Consider the following 12826-nt stretch of genomic DNA (forward strand, 5'->3'; position numbering starts at 1 on the left):
ACTTATTTCAAAAGGTTTTTTTTTTTGCCTCAATTAAGTTTGTAACGGTGGGGATTCAATCACCATTGTTTTTTCTAGTGTGGTCCACTTTCGCTTTAGATTTGACTCATTTATGTCCTCAAGTCTTAAAATGAACTAGAAAAATGGATGGACGGTGTAGATAAACCACAGACGTCGTGGTGGGCCCATGGAGCTTTCCCAGCACCAAAGGTGATGATAGTGGGTGATAATGGAGGCGTCACTACCGAATTCGAGTCGGCACTGTCCACCTGCGAAGTGACTGGATTGGCAAAGTGCACGCGGACACGTGCGAGTGCACGAAAAGCGATTCTCGTTATTTTCTCATCGATGTTATTGGCTATATTTCAATGTCAGTACTTTTAACGATCTCATGTTACTATAGAGACTGACTGTCAGTTACCTTTTTCTTTCCATTTCTGTCTTCTCTGTATAAAACACGATGCCCACGACCTGACTGTGAAAAGTCCTGAATGAAAATCCAATGTCAAAATCCACAGCAGCCTCTCTTTCCACTCCAATCTCAGCCTATAACAAGAAGAAAAACCTCTACTCCATGAAAGAGTGAAAAATCAATAACCATTCAAAGCAAAATGGCACAAGAAATAGAACCCAGATCTCAAATTCAGTCCCTCTTCCTTCTCCTACTGGTTTTGATTCCAACCGCTGCCTTGGCCTTTGGCTCCATGGGCCCGATCGCTGCTGCGTTTGGCGATCCCCATGGATTCTTCTGTGCGATTGAAGCCAGTGGCAAGCAGGAGGTTGTCTGCTGGGAGAAGAATGGATCGACCCAGTCCGCCCAGGCGTTTTTTAGCTCTATCCCCCCCATGGCTGCTCTCTCTGGAGGGGATGGGTTCATGTGCGGGCTCTACGCCGAGACATCCCGGCCCTATTGCTGGAATTCGAGAAATTCAGGTACGGATCTTGTCCCCGAGAACTTCCAGAACTCTACCTATTCCTGCATCGCTGCTGGAAAGAACCACGTCTGCGCTGTTAAAGGATCTTACTATGACTTGAGATCGGATTCTGGCATGGATTTTGGAAATGTCGATTGCTGGGTTATCAATGGAAACACTACTGCTTCGAGTTCTGGTTCCAAATCATCCGATTTTAGTCCACCCGTGAAAAATCTCGCTTTTGGTGAGATTGTTTCTGGCCAAGGCTTCACCTGTGGTGAAAGTCGGGAACTGGGTTTTCTCTGCTGGGGCCCAAATTCGAAGAACTTGGGAGTTTCAGCGGTATCTGGGAGTTTAGTGTCTGTGGCTTCCGGAAGGAATTCTGTTTGTGCAATTTTGAGAGATTCCGGTGAGGTGAGATGTTGGGGTGAGGCAGCATCATTTGTCCCTTCACCTCCAACTGGGACCCGTTTCGTCGGCCTGGCTGCTGGTTCCCACCATTTTTGTGGAATCAGGGAAGACGATCATGGGATTGAGTGTTGGGGGAATTTCAATGAGTCATCAGTTCCAAAGGGTTCTGGATTCTTGGTGATTGCTGCATCAGATTTCACCACTTGTGGTGTTAGGGAAGACGATCTGATACTGGATTGCTGGGGTGGGGGTGGGTTGTTGCCGTCATCATCATCATTGGATTATAGTCCTCCATTGCAGCTGTGCAGTCCCGGGCTTTGCACGGCTGAGCACTGTGGTGAGGGGGAGTTCTCGTTCAATGTTAGTGCATTGAACGTTCCAGATTTGGCGAGTCTGTGTGTCCACACGGACCTTAGGATCTGCTCCTCATGCGGGTCAAATTGTTCAGAAGGCTTCTTTACATCAAGCGTCTGTGGGGAAAATGCAAATCGGGTGTGCACAGCTTGTTCCCTTTGTCAGAACAGCACTTGTTGGGATATCTGTGGGTTTTCTTCGACTGATTCTGTAGGGGTGAAGCAAAGGAAGCAATGGGTGAAGAAACTGGTGATTGCCATTGGTTCTTCTGTCTTGGGTTGTTTTGCACTGGTTTTAATCGGGTGGTGTCTTCTACCTCGTTTGATCTTAGCAAGAGAAGGGAGAAGGACGGGGAAAAGCCAGTGCACAATGTGTGTGGGTAACATGGAGAAAGATGCTGACAACAATCCTGATCCAGAGCCCGTGTTTCCTGTGCTTGACATTGCAGCCCAAGTGTTTCGCCTTTCAGAACTCAAGGATGCCACCAACAGTTTTAAGGAATTCAACGAGCTGGGCAGGGGAAGCTATGGGATTGTGTACAAGGCCATTCTCTCTGACGGGCGGCAGGTTGCAGTTAAGAGGGCCAATGCAGCAACCAGAATTAATAGCAACAGCAGGGACTTTGAAGCGGACTTGGAGATATTGTGCAAGGTTCGGCACTGCAATCTCGTGAACTTGTTGGGTTATTGTGCAGAGATGGGCGAGAGGCTCCTTGTGTATGAGTACATGCCTCATGGCACGCTTCACGACCATCTCCACAGTGGGCTTTCACCTCTCGACTGGAATCTGAGGTTGAAGATATCAATGCAGGCGGCGAGGGGGCTCGAGTATCTTCACAAGGATGCCGTGCCTCCAATTGTTCATCGGGATATCAAGGCATCAAACATACTCTTAGACTCTGAGTGGGGAGCTCGTGTTGCAGACTTTGAACTCTTGAGCACTGGCGAGAGGGCTCTTAACGGGGAATCAGTATATGTCGACCCAGGCTATCACAAAACGCAGGCGTTCACTGAGAAGAGCGATGTGTACAGCTTCGGCGTTGTGCTGCTTGAGATTCTTAGTGGAAGAAAAGGGTATGACAAAGATTACACGCCTCCTAGTATTGTTGAGTGGGCCGTGCCACTCATCAGCCGGGGAAAAGCAGCTGCTGTCATTGATCGAAATGTGAGCCTTCCGAGAAATGTGGAACCTCTGCTTAGATTGGCCGAAATTGCAGAGCTCACAGTAAGAGAAGATCCTCATGAGCGTCCTATCATGTCCGATGTGGCTGCATGGTTGGAGCAAATTGTTAAAAGTGCTTGCTTCACATAGTCGTTGAGTTCGATCTCTGGATAGCAATAGGGTTTTTTTTTTACTTCTAAAGTTGATGGGGTTGTATATTTGGCATTGGAAATATTGATCATGGCCCTTATCTTGATAGGGCCCCAAACCATCCTATGCTGTCTGACTATAAACCCCAAATATTCAGTGGGTTATGCTCCAAACCACTTTTGTGGACTGTCACATGCTCAGCAACAGATATTTGGGTATCTCTGAAAGTGTTAAATATTACATAAAACTTCACTTCATGAGCATGATCTTTTAGGTTCTTGCTTGGTGCTCAGCGGTTTCTCCCTCTTCCTTTAGGCACTGTTTTGTCACCCTTGCAACTATTGTGCTGTAAACTTCTCATGAGCCTGTGTACTTGATTATTTTGCATTCTTTTACCTCACAAAGTGAAGGTGATTGTAATTCTAGCGGCAGATTTCTGTATTCATTGTAATAAGACATTTTTAATTGTGCATAAAGTGTGACACAAGAAACGGTGACACCCTTCCAAATAATCATCATGGAATTTGAGTTGTTGTACTCTATTTTTCCTAGAGTTCCTTTCAACGTAGTGTGATTGATGAACTTGCCTTTATCTGTCTTCTGCCATGATCCTAGTCTGGAATGATTTCTTTAGTGCAAAGTTGTTTCTGATTGTTGGATGCTTACAAAATGATGTTGAATAAATTTACGAAGTTATTTATAACGAGAAGGTAACCTAAATTATTCACGGCAGTAACATCTATTGCTTTTCTAAACTTCTGATGGGTGGTTTCCTTTTCATGTTGTTGCTTGGTGTGCAGATTCAAGAAGAATTCAAAACCAAACAATGGAACTTGGTGGATCTTAACACACCAAAATGATACGACAGACACTGAGGAATGTTGGAAACATACTGACTTTCACGTGTGCTGCAAGAGTTGGTGTGCGCCTCTCACCTACCTATATTGGTGAGTGGGAATCTTAACACACATTTCAAAATGAAAATTCTCATTTGGAAATGCTTTTTTCTTTCTATCTTTCTTTCTTTTTTAAATTCTTGCCCATGGTGTTTGACTAGATGGAGATAATGAGAAAACTGACTCTTTGTGCTCATGTGCGCATTCACATCATGCTCATTAATCAAACTCTAAGTTTGTCAATCATGAAGAGTTGAATACTCTGTTTTGAATCTCCTAAATTTATGGACATTTGGAGTGCTGATATACACTTATTGCAAGTAGAGTTGCAATTCTTGTGACCTTAATTTTCGAAAGGGTGAAAAATCATTTATCTTCTCTCATTCATTGTACTTAAGATAGAAATACTGAAGTGCACCTGTGCAAGCATCTAATGCAGAAAGCAGCAAAATTACATGTGTCAGAATGTATGCATGGTGGATTGTATATTTGTATGTAATGGTTTCATCAAATATTTACTTAATTATTTTTTTTTTTTTTCCAGTTGATCTGATTTTATTTGAAGACTGCTGAATCAAGAAAAATCCTAAGTTTTTCTAGATGAAAATCTAAGTTTTCTTGGAAAATTTCAAGTAAAGATACCTGGCGCAGCCAAGCTTTATGTTTGTATAGATGGCTTGGCCATCAATGAGGATGGCACAACTCCATTCTGCACCGCAAACTATTAGCATGGCTCTTTGGCATGTTTTCATTTTTTCTCACAAATTTACTAAGTTACGGGTAAGCGCAGCTTTGGCAGGGGATCAAGTTGTCGTGTCATCATGACACGTCTTGCCACATTGTCATGCCATATCATCACGCCAACTTGGAAGTGTGGTACAACTGTCATTTAGTATGCCTTTGACCAATCGGGAGGTGACACATCACCTCTCCAAGCTCTAGATTTGTCTATAAATACCCCTGTCAAGTTTCATTTCGGGACTTAGACTTTTTTGGGAAAGTCTTTCTCCTTTTAGCTGTCACGGCTTTTCCAAAGCTAGCGTGTCCTTTCCTTTAGTTGGCACAATCGTGCGAACTTGTCAATTGAGGGGATAGCCACGCCAATGTTTTAAATATCGACAATATCAGCCGATATATCCCGCGATATATCTTGTATCCCACCTATGTGATACGAAACGCACAAGTAGTGGGATATATCACACTTGTTCGATCTAGTGAGCATTTTTTATTTTCGATCCTTTTTTTTTCCCCCCTGTAAATCATGTTAAATCAGTGTCAAAATTATTACAAATCCATGATTTTTCATGTTTTGCATGAAAAATCATGGATTGGGAGCTTTGATTTCGAGATTTGGAGGAGATGAGCCGAGTTGCAGAAAATTGAAAAAAAATAATCAAAATTTTCTAATTTCTCATATATCGGTTGCAATCTTTGTGTCCAAACATAAAAGCAAACATGTTTGCAACTTGATCTAGTGATTCTTCTTTTGCTTTTGAATGTATTGCTTGTATTTCTACAAGTCTTTTTACATTTATAAATTATATGAATAAACTTTGAATATACTTGTATTAATTCAGTTAGACAACTCATAGATTAAGACCTCATATAAAGAAAACCTATTATGTGCACTTGTTTTTTTCTAATGTTTTGATTTATAAGTGTGTATTGATGTCTTTTTTAACAATCACTGAAGTTTCATTGAAAATTTTGACAAATTTCCCAATGTTCAACAGCGATGCATTACGTGATACAACCGATATATCCCATGTGATAACCAATACATATCCGTATCCCAAGGGTACGATACTTAACACAATATTGATGTTTCGAACGCTAAGCTGCGCTAACCCCACACCAGGGCCACACTAATTTTTCAAGCGGCTCCTTAATCCAAATGCAACCAAGCTGCTGGCATGACCACTCCATCTCTCAATGGGCTGTGCCTACCTTACTCCAGGGCCCATTATTTATTATTTTTACCATCTCTTACTCTCTTTTAACAGCTAAGCTAGTATCCAATAGCTACAATTGCTACCATATTGACATCCTAACATTCAATTGCTATACATGCTAGCTCATTGATACTAATGCACTAAATATGCATTATCACGCCCTTCATATACATCATGATATCATATATTGGATCACAATATTATCTATCTTGATATCTCACCATGTGCGGAGGCCACAGAGCCTAGATCAATAATTGTAAAGCTGACACATGGAGAAACCATACTTGTACTCCTGATCACTTCTGTTGTAATAAAAGCTCATTACTTCTTTGTGGAGTAGACATATCGCCAAATAGACATATATCGTTGAATCAAGTAAATCTTTGTCTTGTGGTTTGACTCTCTCTTCTTTATTGGCGTTATAGCCCATATAGGGCAAGTCCTCTCGATTGCATCTCAATGACTTCACTTGATATAGTCTCATTGACCCCTTATTTTTATTTATTTATTTTTATTCACACCTTATTTATATTTTATCTTAGAATCAAAAGTGATTCCCTAAAATGTAATTAAGGGCCCGTTTGATTTTCCAAATTCACTATAAATGCCCTGTAAATAACCAATAATTACAATTTCACCCTGTTTGAAAATGGACAGGTATTTCTACTTCGAAAAATGGTCCAAAAGGACTGGCTTAAATTTGTGGGCCCCATCGTGATGCATATGACATGTTCGCGTCATCCATCTATTTTACCAGAACATTTTGAGGCATGATCTAAAAAGTGAAGCAGATCTAACACTAAAGTAGCCCGCACCAAAGTAAACAATGGCCTCAAGAAGTTTTAATGATGGGTGTTCAATTCCCTTTTTCCTGTGGTGAGGTCTAATATGCCTCATTTTTTGGCTCATGCCCTAAATTCAGTTGAACGGTGTGGATAAGCCACATAAATCACGGTGGGCCCCACATATATTAGGCAGCATCCTCGATTTTAGCATTGGAAAAAGTAGGTGTCAAATCAACCCTTGGGAACGATGCAGTAATTACCAAAGGAAATAATTATTACCCATTGGCAATGCATTTACGAAGGATTTGGAAAATCAAACAAGCCCTAAGGGGTTGTGGTATGTCACGGCCTGGAATGCAATTGAACCTAGATATCAATGAAGCCTTTTAATTGTGTGCGCTTGTCTCTGGTGTGAATATGACAATGTTGTGAGAATGCCTTGTGAATGTCTTGTGGATGAATGGCAATGAATGCAATCTCTAGTGCAAAATTTATTCAATATTTATATCCAATAAAAATCACCCCCAATGAAGACTTGCTTTCATCTTGCAGATCTTGGGTCCAACAAATTACATTGTTGACGACAGTTCCTGTAGACATTCCTTTCTGGAAGATATACCCAACCAGCCAATGACATCTAGATCTTGGGTCCTCTGTGAGTGTTATTATTCATCAAAAAGAAAGAAGGAAAGAAAGAAAGAAGAAGAAGAAAACAAAGTTAGTACCAAACTGAAGATTCCTAGAACCTTTTCCCTTTAAACCACTAATCAGAGCAATTTAGGTTAGTTCTTTTGTTTGGGTCAGATAGGCTGTAGTCAATCCTTTAACTTTTGATTTGAATCTCATGTTCTAATATTAATGCAATCGACTTATTTGAACATATTTAAGTTTAGAGTTCTAATTACAATAAACTTTGACGCATGTTCAGTTTGTGTGTGCTTCTCTTAATCATCATTATCATCATCATCAAAGCCTTATCCCAATTGATTGGGGTTAGCTACATGAATCCCGTTATGCTATTGCACTCTATCACGGACCATATCCTCAGTTAAATTATAGGTCCTCAAGTATTTTCTTACCATCTCCTCCTATGTACTTTTGAACCTTCTCCTCGTCCATTTAGAGCCTTCAACTTGAACCAACTCACCCCTAACTGGTGCAATTCTTGGTCTCTGTTACACATGACAAACCATCCCAGTCTTATTTCTCTCATCTTATTATCTATTGGTACTACTCCCAAGTTTGCTTGAATATATTTATTCCCAATTCTATCCTTCCTTGTCTTGACACTCATCCATTTCCACACCCTCATTTCAACTACTTTTGAGGCAGATGCTTGTGCTAAATTCTTTCAATTCATTTCACTGTATATTGGTTCATGCTATTTGTGGTGATGTGTATTTGCATGTAACATGCAGCCAAGGGTTTGTTGATTCTAGCTTTATTGATTTCTCCTAAAGATTTCGTTTCAATCAGAATTTGGTTATTCACAGTGTATGATGGTTCCTGTTAAGCATCCATAAATGAATGGTTAATGCCCCTAACTCATAACTGATAAATTTACAGTTTCGATTCCAGAATTTCCCCTAAATTGACATTAGTTTGAATATTTTGGTGGGTCACTTCATGTTGATTTCCCTAGGATGAATTCTGACCCCACATGTCATTGGATTACCAGATGCAGCCTGGATTGGCATCTGATTGGTCATGACGGCTCAAATTGCTGACGGTGACTACAGGGCCATTGTGGGGCCCATATGCTATTTAAAGCAACTTATCTTCTATTTCCAGCATCTATGGTTCATTCCAACTGAGACATTCTATTTCCAGCATAATATGTCAACTGGATGCTATTTCTGGAAGTGTTTATAGCCCCACACAGATTTACCATCCTCTATGTAACAGTATGAAGTTATTTTTTGCAAAAAGACTAGTTTGGTTCATTGCTAAGGGCCTGTTTGGCCGGGCGAATCCCATGGGATTAGGAGGGATGGGATGGATTTTAAGGTAATGATGGTGGTGTTAGTGGATTGGAAAAAGATCCATGGGATTGCTATATCCCGGGACAAGTTCACTGGGTCTGTTTGGCACGCCCGGCATATCCCGGGATTTTACCTTCCAATCTGTCCAACCAAGGAATGGGATCAATTTTAAGGTAATGATGGTGATGTCAGTGGATTGTTTTAAGATCCATGGGATTACTTATATCCTGGGACAAGTTCACCGGGTCTGTTTGGCTCGTCATGCATATCCCGGATGTCGCGATCCCATCCCTCCTAATACTGTGGGATCAGTCCGGCCAAACAGGCCCTAAAGGTTTTTAGTATTGATTGACCAGCACTACTCGCTGGTTATCAATGACAAATATGGGTTTGCTTGTATCCTGGGGAAGCATTGCTGGTTACTCTGATTGTAGATTTGGATTCTATTCATGATGGGAACAAATACCATATTAAGAAGAGCAACCTGAAGACACTTTCCTTCACGATCCACTTATGATGTGTGTGCCTATCAATTGTCTTTGAGATTAAGTTTGCATACCTGTTTTATAGCTATTAAGATAAGTAGGTAAGTCCATGTGGACGAGTAAGTTCTATTTTGGTTTTTCATTAATTGTGTAACTATGTGATTCTTCCCATGGGTTTTTAGCATTACAAAGATTATGTAGCGATGGGTATAAAAAATCCATACATATGAACAATAGAGGTTGGTTGATTTTATCTGGATGAATTTACTTTATTTTTTTCCTTTTGTTTCCTGCGATGGGATCTAGGTTGAGATGCCTTTAGAAGTCTTTGGCGCAATGCCTTGGGCTTGGCGTGGACCGAAGTATCTTTGCTATTTCACAAGCATGTTGGTTACTTTCTAAGTGTTTTGAAGATGTTTTCTCTGTGTTTGATTTTGTTAGTGCACTAATTTATGCATCTTGTTTGTCAATCATATGAGTCATTGTGTCATGTAGTCGGTTGAGCCTTTGAAAGCTGAAGACCGAAGACACAAGAATACAAGAGCATTAAGGAGCAAAGAATAGGTCAATGAAGTGCATTGGTGACCCTAAACCCTTGCTCAAAACAACTCTTGTACCTCTAGATGATCTTAGCTTAATAGGTAAATCTTATTGATTATCCCTTAGTCTTAGGAACTTAATTGGAATATGATAAGTAAGGGTAAAAGATGTGCGAAGCTGCTGTGAAAACATACGCCCAAAACAACAGACTTCGAGTGGTGCTCAGTCTCATCGAGCAGTCTTCGAGGGGTCTTCAATGGCAACGAAGATCCCCTCGATGGCATCGAAGGGTAGTCAGATATGTCTATCAAGAAATCAAATTTTATCTGATTTTCTCAATGGCATTGAGGTCTCCTTCAATAGCATCGAAACTTACTTCCATGGCATCAAAGACCACTCGATGACATTGAATAGAGAGTCGGATATGTCTAGCAAGAAATAAACATATTATCTGATTTTCTCGATGACATAGATGTCTCCTTTGATGGCATCGAAAGTTAACTCAAGTATGTCCAGCAAGAAATATATCATATTATTTTATTTTCTCTACAATATCGAAATACTCTTCGATGGCATCAACAGTGCCGTTATCTGCCCGTTGAAACTTGAACTTCTTATAAAAGATATTCAATTCTTGGGCATTTGGATGAGTTTTTAGTGCAATAGAAGCTTAGGTGAATCAATGTTCATATCCCACATTCCAAGCCTTTAAACCAAAGAGTTATAAGTCATTTTTCTTGAGATTAACACTTTAATAAGGATTCCAACCTCCACCTTGAAGATGTGCTTGGACTTCTCCACTTTCTAAATATTAGACTCAACCTATGTAGGCATATTATTGTCTAAATCCTCTAAAAGACCCATATAGGTGAATCCTATAGGAAATACAATTTTCCATTAATTGTTGGAGATTCAACCAACTTTCCATCACTTTTGTCACCTCAAAGGAGCACTACATGCAAAGTGCTTGCTTGATCTTGAAGCTGGAGCCTTGGAAAAGCGTCAGCATCATGATTAGGGGAGAAAATGAGAGCTGATTAATGCACGTGAGAGCATCGATCAAACAACCCAAGAAGGCGCTACAAAAGGGGGCTCAATCCAACAAGTAAGTTATCAAGTGTAAAAGTTTGTATACTCTCTTTTCCCTGTGTATGATTGAGGGTAAGAGTTTGTGACCCAAACTCGACTAAGCTCTTGTGTAGGGCCTAAATCAAGTCCTTGTATAGGACACCAGGCATGAGTGTTTGCGTGTTAGTCTTCGTGGGAGCATCCGGCGGGAACATAAATCCTTAGACTAGTATCGTGGTTGTTGGTTGACCTACGAAAAACCAACTAAAATCTCTTGCGGAAGCCTCCGACAGGAGTGTTCGTTAACAAGTTTTTGTGTAAGACCGAGGTTTGTGACGAGCCATTAGAAAACCACATAAAGTCTCTTGCGGGAGCCTCCAACGGGAGTGTACGTAACTAGGTTATTGTGTAAGACATTGGCACTTGTGTAAGGCCTAAATCCTAGGTACTTGTGTAAGACATTGGTTCTTGTGTAAGGCATAAATTCTAGTCCTTGTGTAGGGTTGTAAAGGTTTGAGTTTAACCTAATTTAAAATGTCCAATAGTGAAATCCAGTACACTCATGGGTTGAGCGCGTCTACTGGAAGTGGAGTAGGGGAACCGAAACTCTTTACATGCTTGTATTTGGAATTGTCATTTGCGCACTTATTTAATTATGCTTTTGTGATTGAATGTTTAATTATTTGTATGCATGATTAAATGAATGCTAGGAATTGATAGTTAGAACATCACACACAGACATGTACACTATCATGTTTATAAAATAGTTGCTTAATTAACATATCATTTGTAGCCTATGTGATTTGACCAACTATTGGCTTGGAAGCCATATAGTTAATTGTCTTATTTAGCATAATTTGCATATTAGCTTAAGTAGATAATTGTGGTTTAAAAGGATATAAATTTTTAATTGGTCCTAATCACTCCCCCTCTAGGACTTACATTACATTTCTTAGCTCTGCCAAGCTTTCGCATGTACAGTCGTAGTAATCCCATTACACCATAGTCGAATTTTCAAATTTATCAAATGGTGAATCATTTGCAAATTTATGCAAGTTTAATTTCTAGTTTGTGTGGTTACCTCACCCTACACTTGGATGGTGTGGATGAAACGTAACTACTTGCAACTACCACTATTCATTGGCAGAGCTAAGAAATGAAGTACCACTATTCATTGCGCTTGTTTCAATGGGTAGCTAAAATAGTGGAATGTCAAATGATCACCCTCTGACATTTCTAGATGCAGGCATGCATTTCTTTCAGATGAGTAAAGATTGAGTTCATCCTATGTTGATTGGCAGAGGTCATGTACGTTATCTGAGAGAACTAAAGAAATTTCTTGAATGTGAAAACTATTTTTATTTGGGGAAATTTCAGACATCTTAGTTGGACTCGGCTTGCTAGATTTAGCTTCTCAAGGGGTAAAAAAAGTAAGGATAAAACAACATTATATGCAGGAAAAGAAGAAAAAGAAGAAGCCTTAATGCATATTACAAATTAATTTTCTGCTTGCACTTTTTACTGGCAACATCTAGATTCCAAACACGATTTGAAGCTTACATAGTTAAGCATGTGTTTGGGTGCAATTTTCAATTGAATTAGAACAATGAGTACAATCAATTATAGCTGAGGAAATTATTGCTGTTGATGGATTCTCCAAATTGCAATTATGTATTGTCGACTTGGACGTTACAGAGAAGCAACTGCACTTTTGTGGTCCCATTCTTAATACTAGGAAGCATCATTACAGTTAGGTCATTGGCTCTTCTTCAAACTGATTGTTTTGTAATTCAACTGAAAAATGGTTTTTTTTTTTTTTTTTTTCCTGGCCTTGGTTTTTGTCCGTTGTTTCATGGGATTATTTTGAATTCCCTCGGTGGAATAGACGCATTAATTTATAGTCCCACATCCATGTGGGCATAGGACTTTCTTATTGTAGAAAAGTATTTCTCAAGTCCCATTGTGTTTGGCTTTTTGTGTTATCTTCTCTTGATTGTTGTGCTACTTTGTTGAGTGCAATATGCGACTGCAGATTGAAAAATCTTCTGAGAAGATCAGCTAAACCAATCAACATTTTGAAGTCCATGTCAACATCCAACTCCACATCGCCCAATAGCTCTCTTGGTGT

The 12826-nt window shown here is 39.9% G+C and overlaps 1 protein-coding gene across 1 annotated transcript; it reads left to right on the forward strand.

Moving 5' to 3' along the window:
* The first annotated feature begins 329 nt into the window (after nucleotides 1-329).
* LOC131240321 (serine/threonine-protein kinase-like protein CCR1) lies at nucleotides 330-3502 on the forward strand. Its single transcript, XM_058238449.1, has one exon. It carries the CDS (start codon nucleotides 612-614, stop codon nucleotides 2988-2990), a length of 2379 nt encoding a protein of 792 aa, XP_058094432.1. The 5' UTR covers nucleotides 330-611; the 3' UTR covers nucleotides 2991-3502.
* The last annotated feature ends 9324 nt before the right edge of the window (nucleotides 3503-12826 follow it).

This window comes from Magnolia sinica, chromosome 3 (genome assembly GCF_029962835.1).
Source record: "Magnolia sinica isolate HGM2019 chromosome 3, MsV1, whole genome shotgun sequence".
NCBI lineage: Eukaryota > Viridiplantae > Streptophyta > Magnoliopsida > Magnoliales > Magnoliaceae > Magnolia > Magnolia sinica.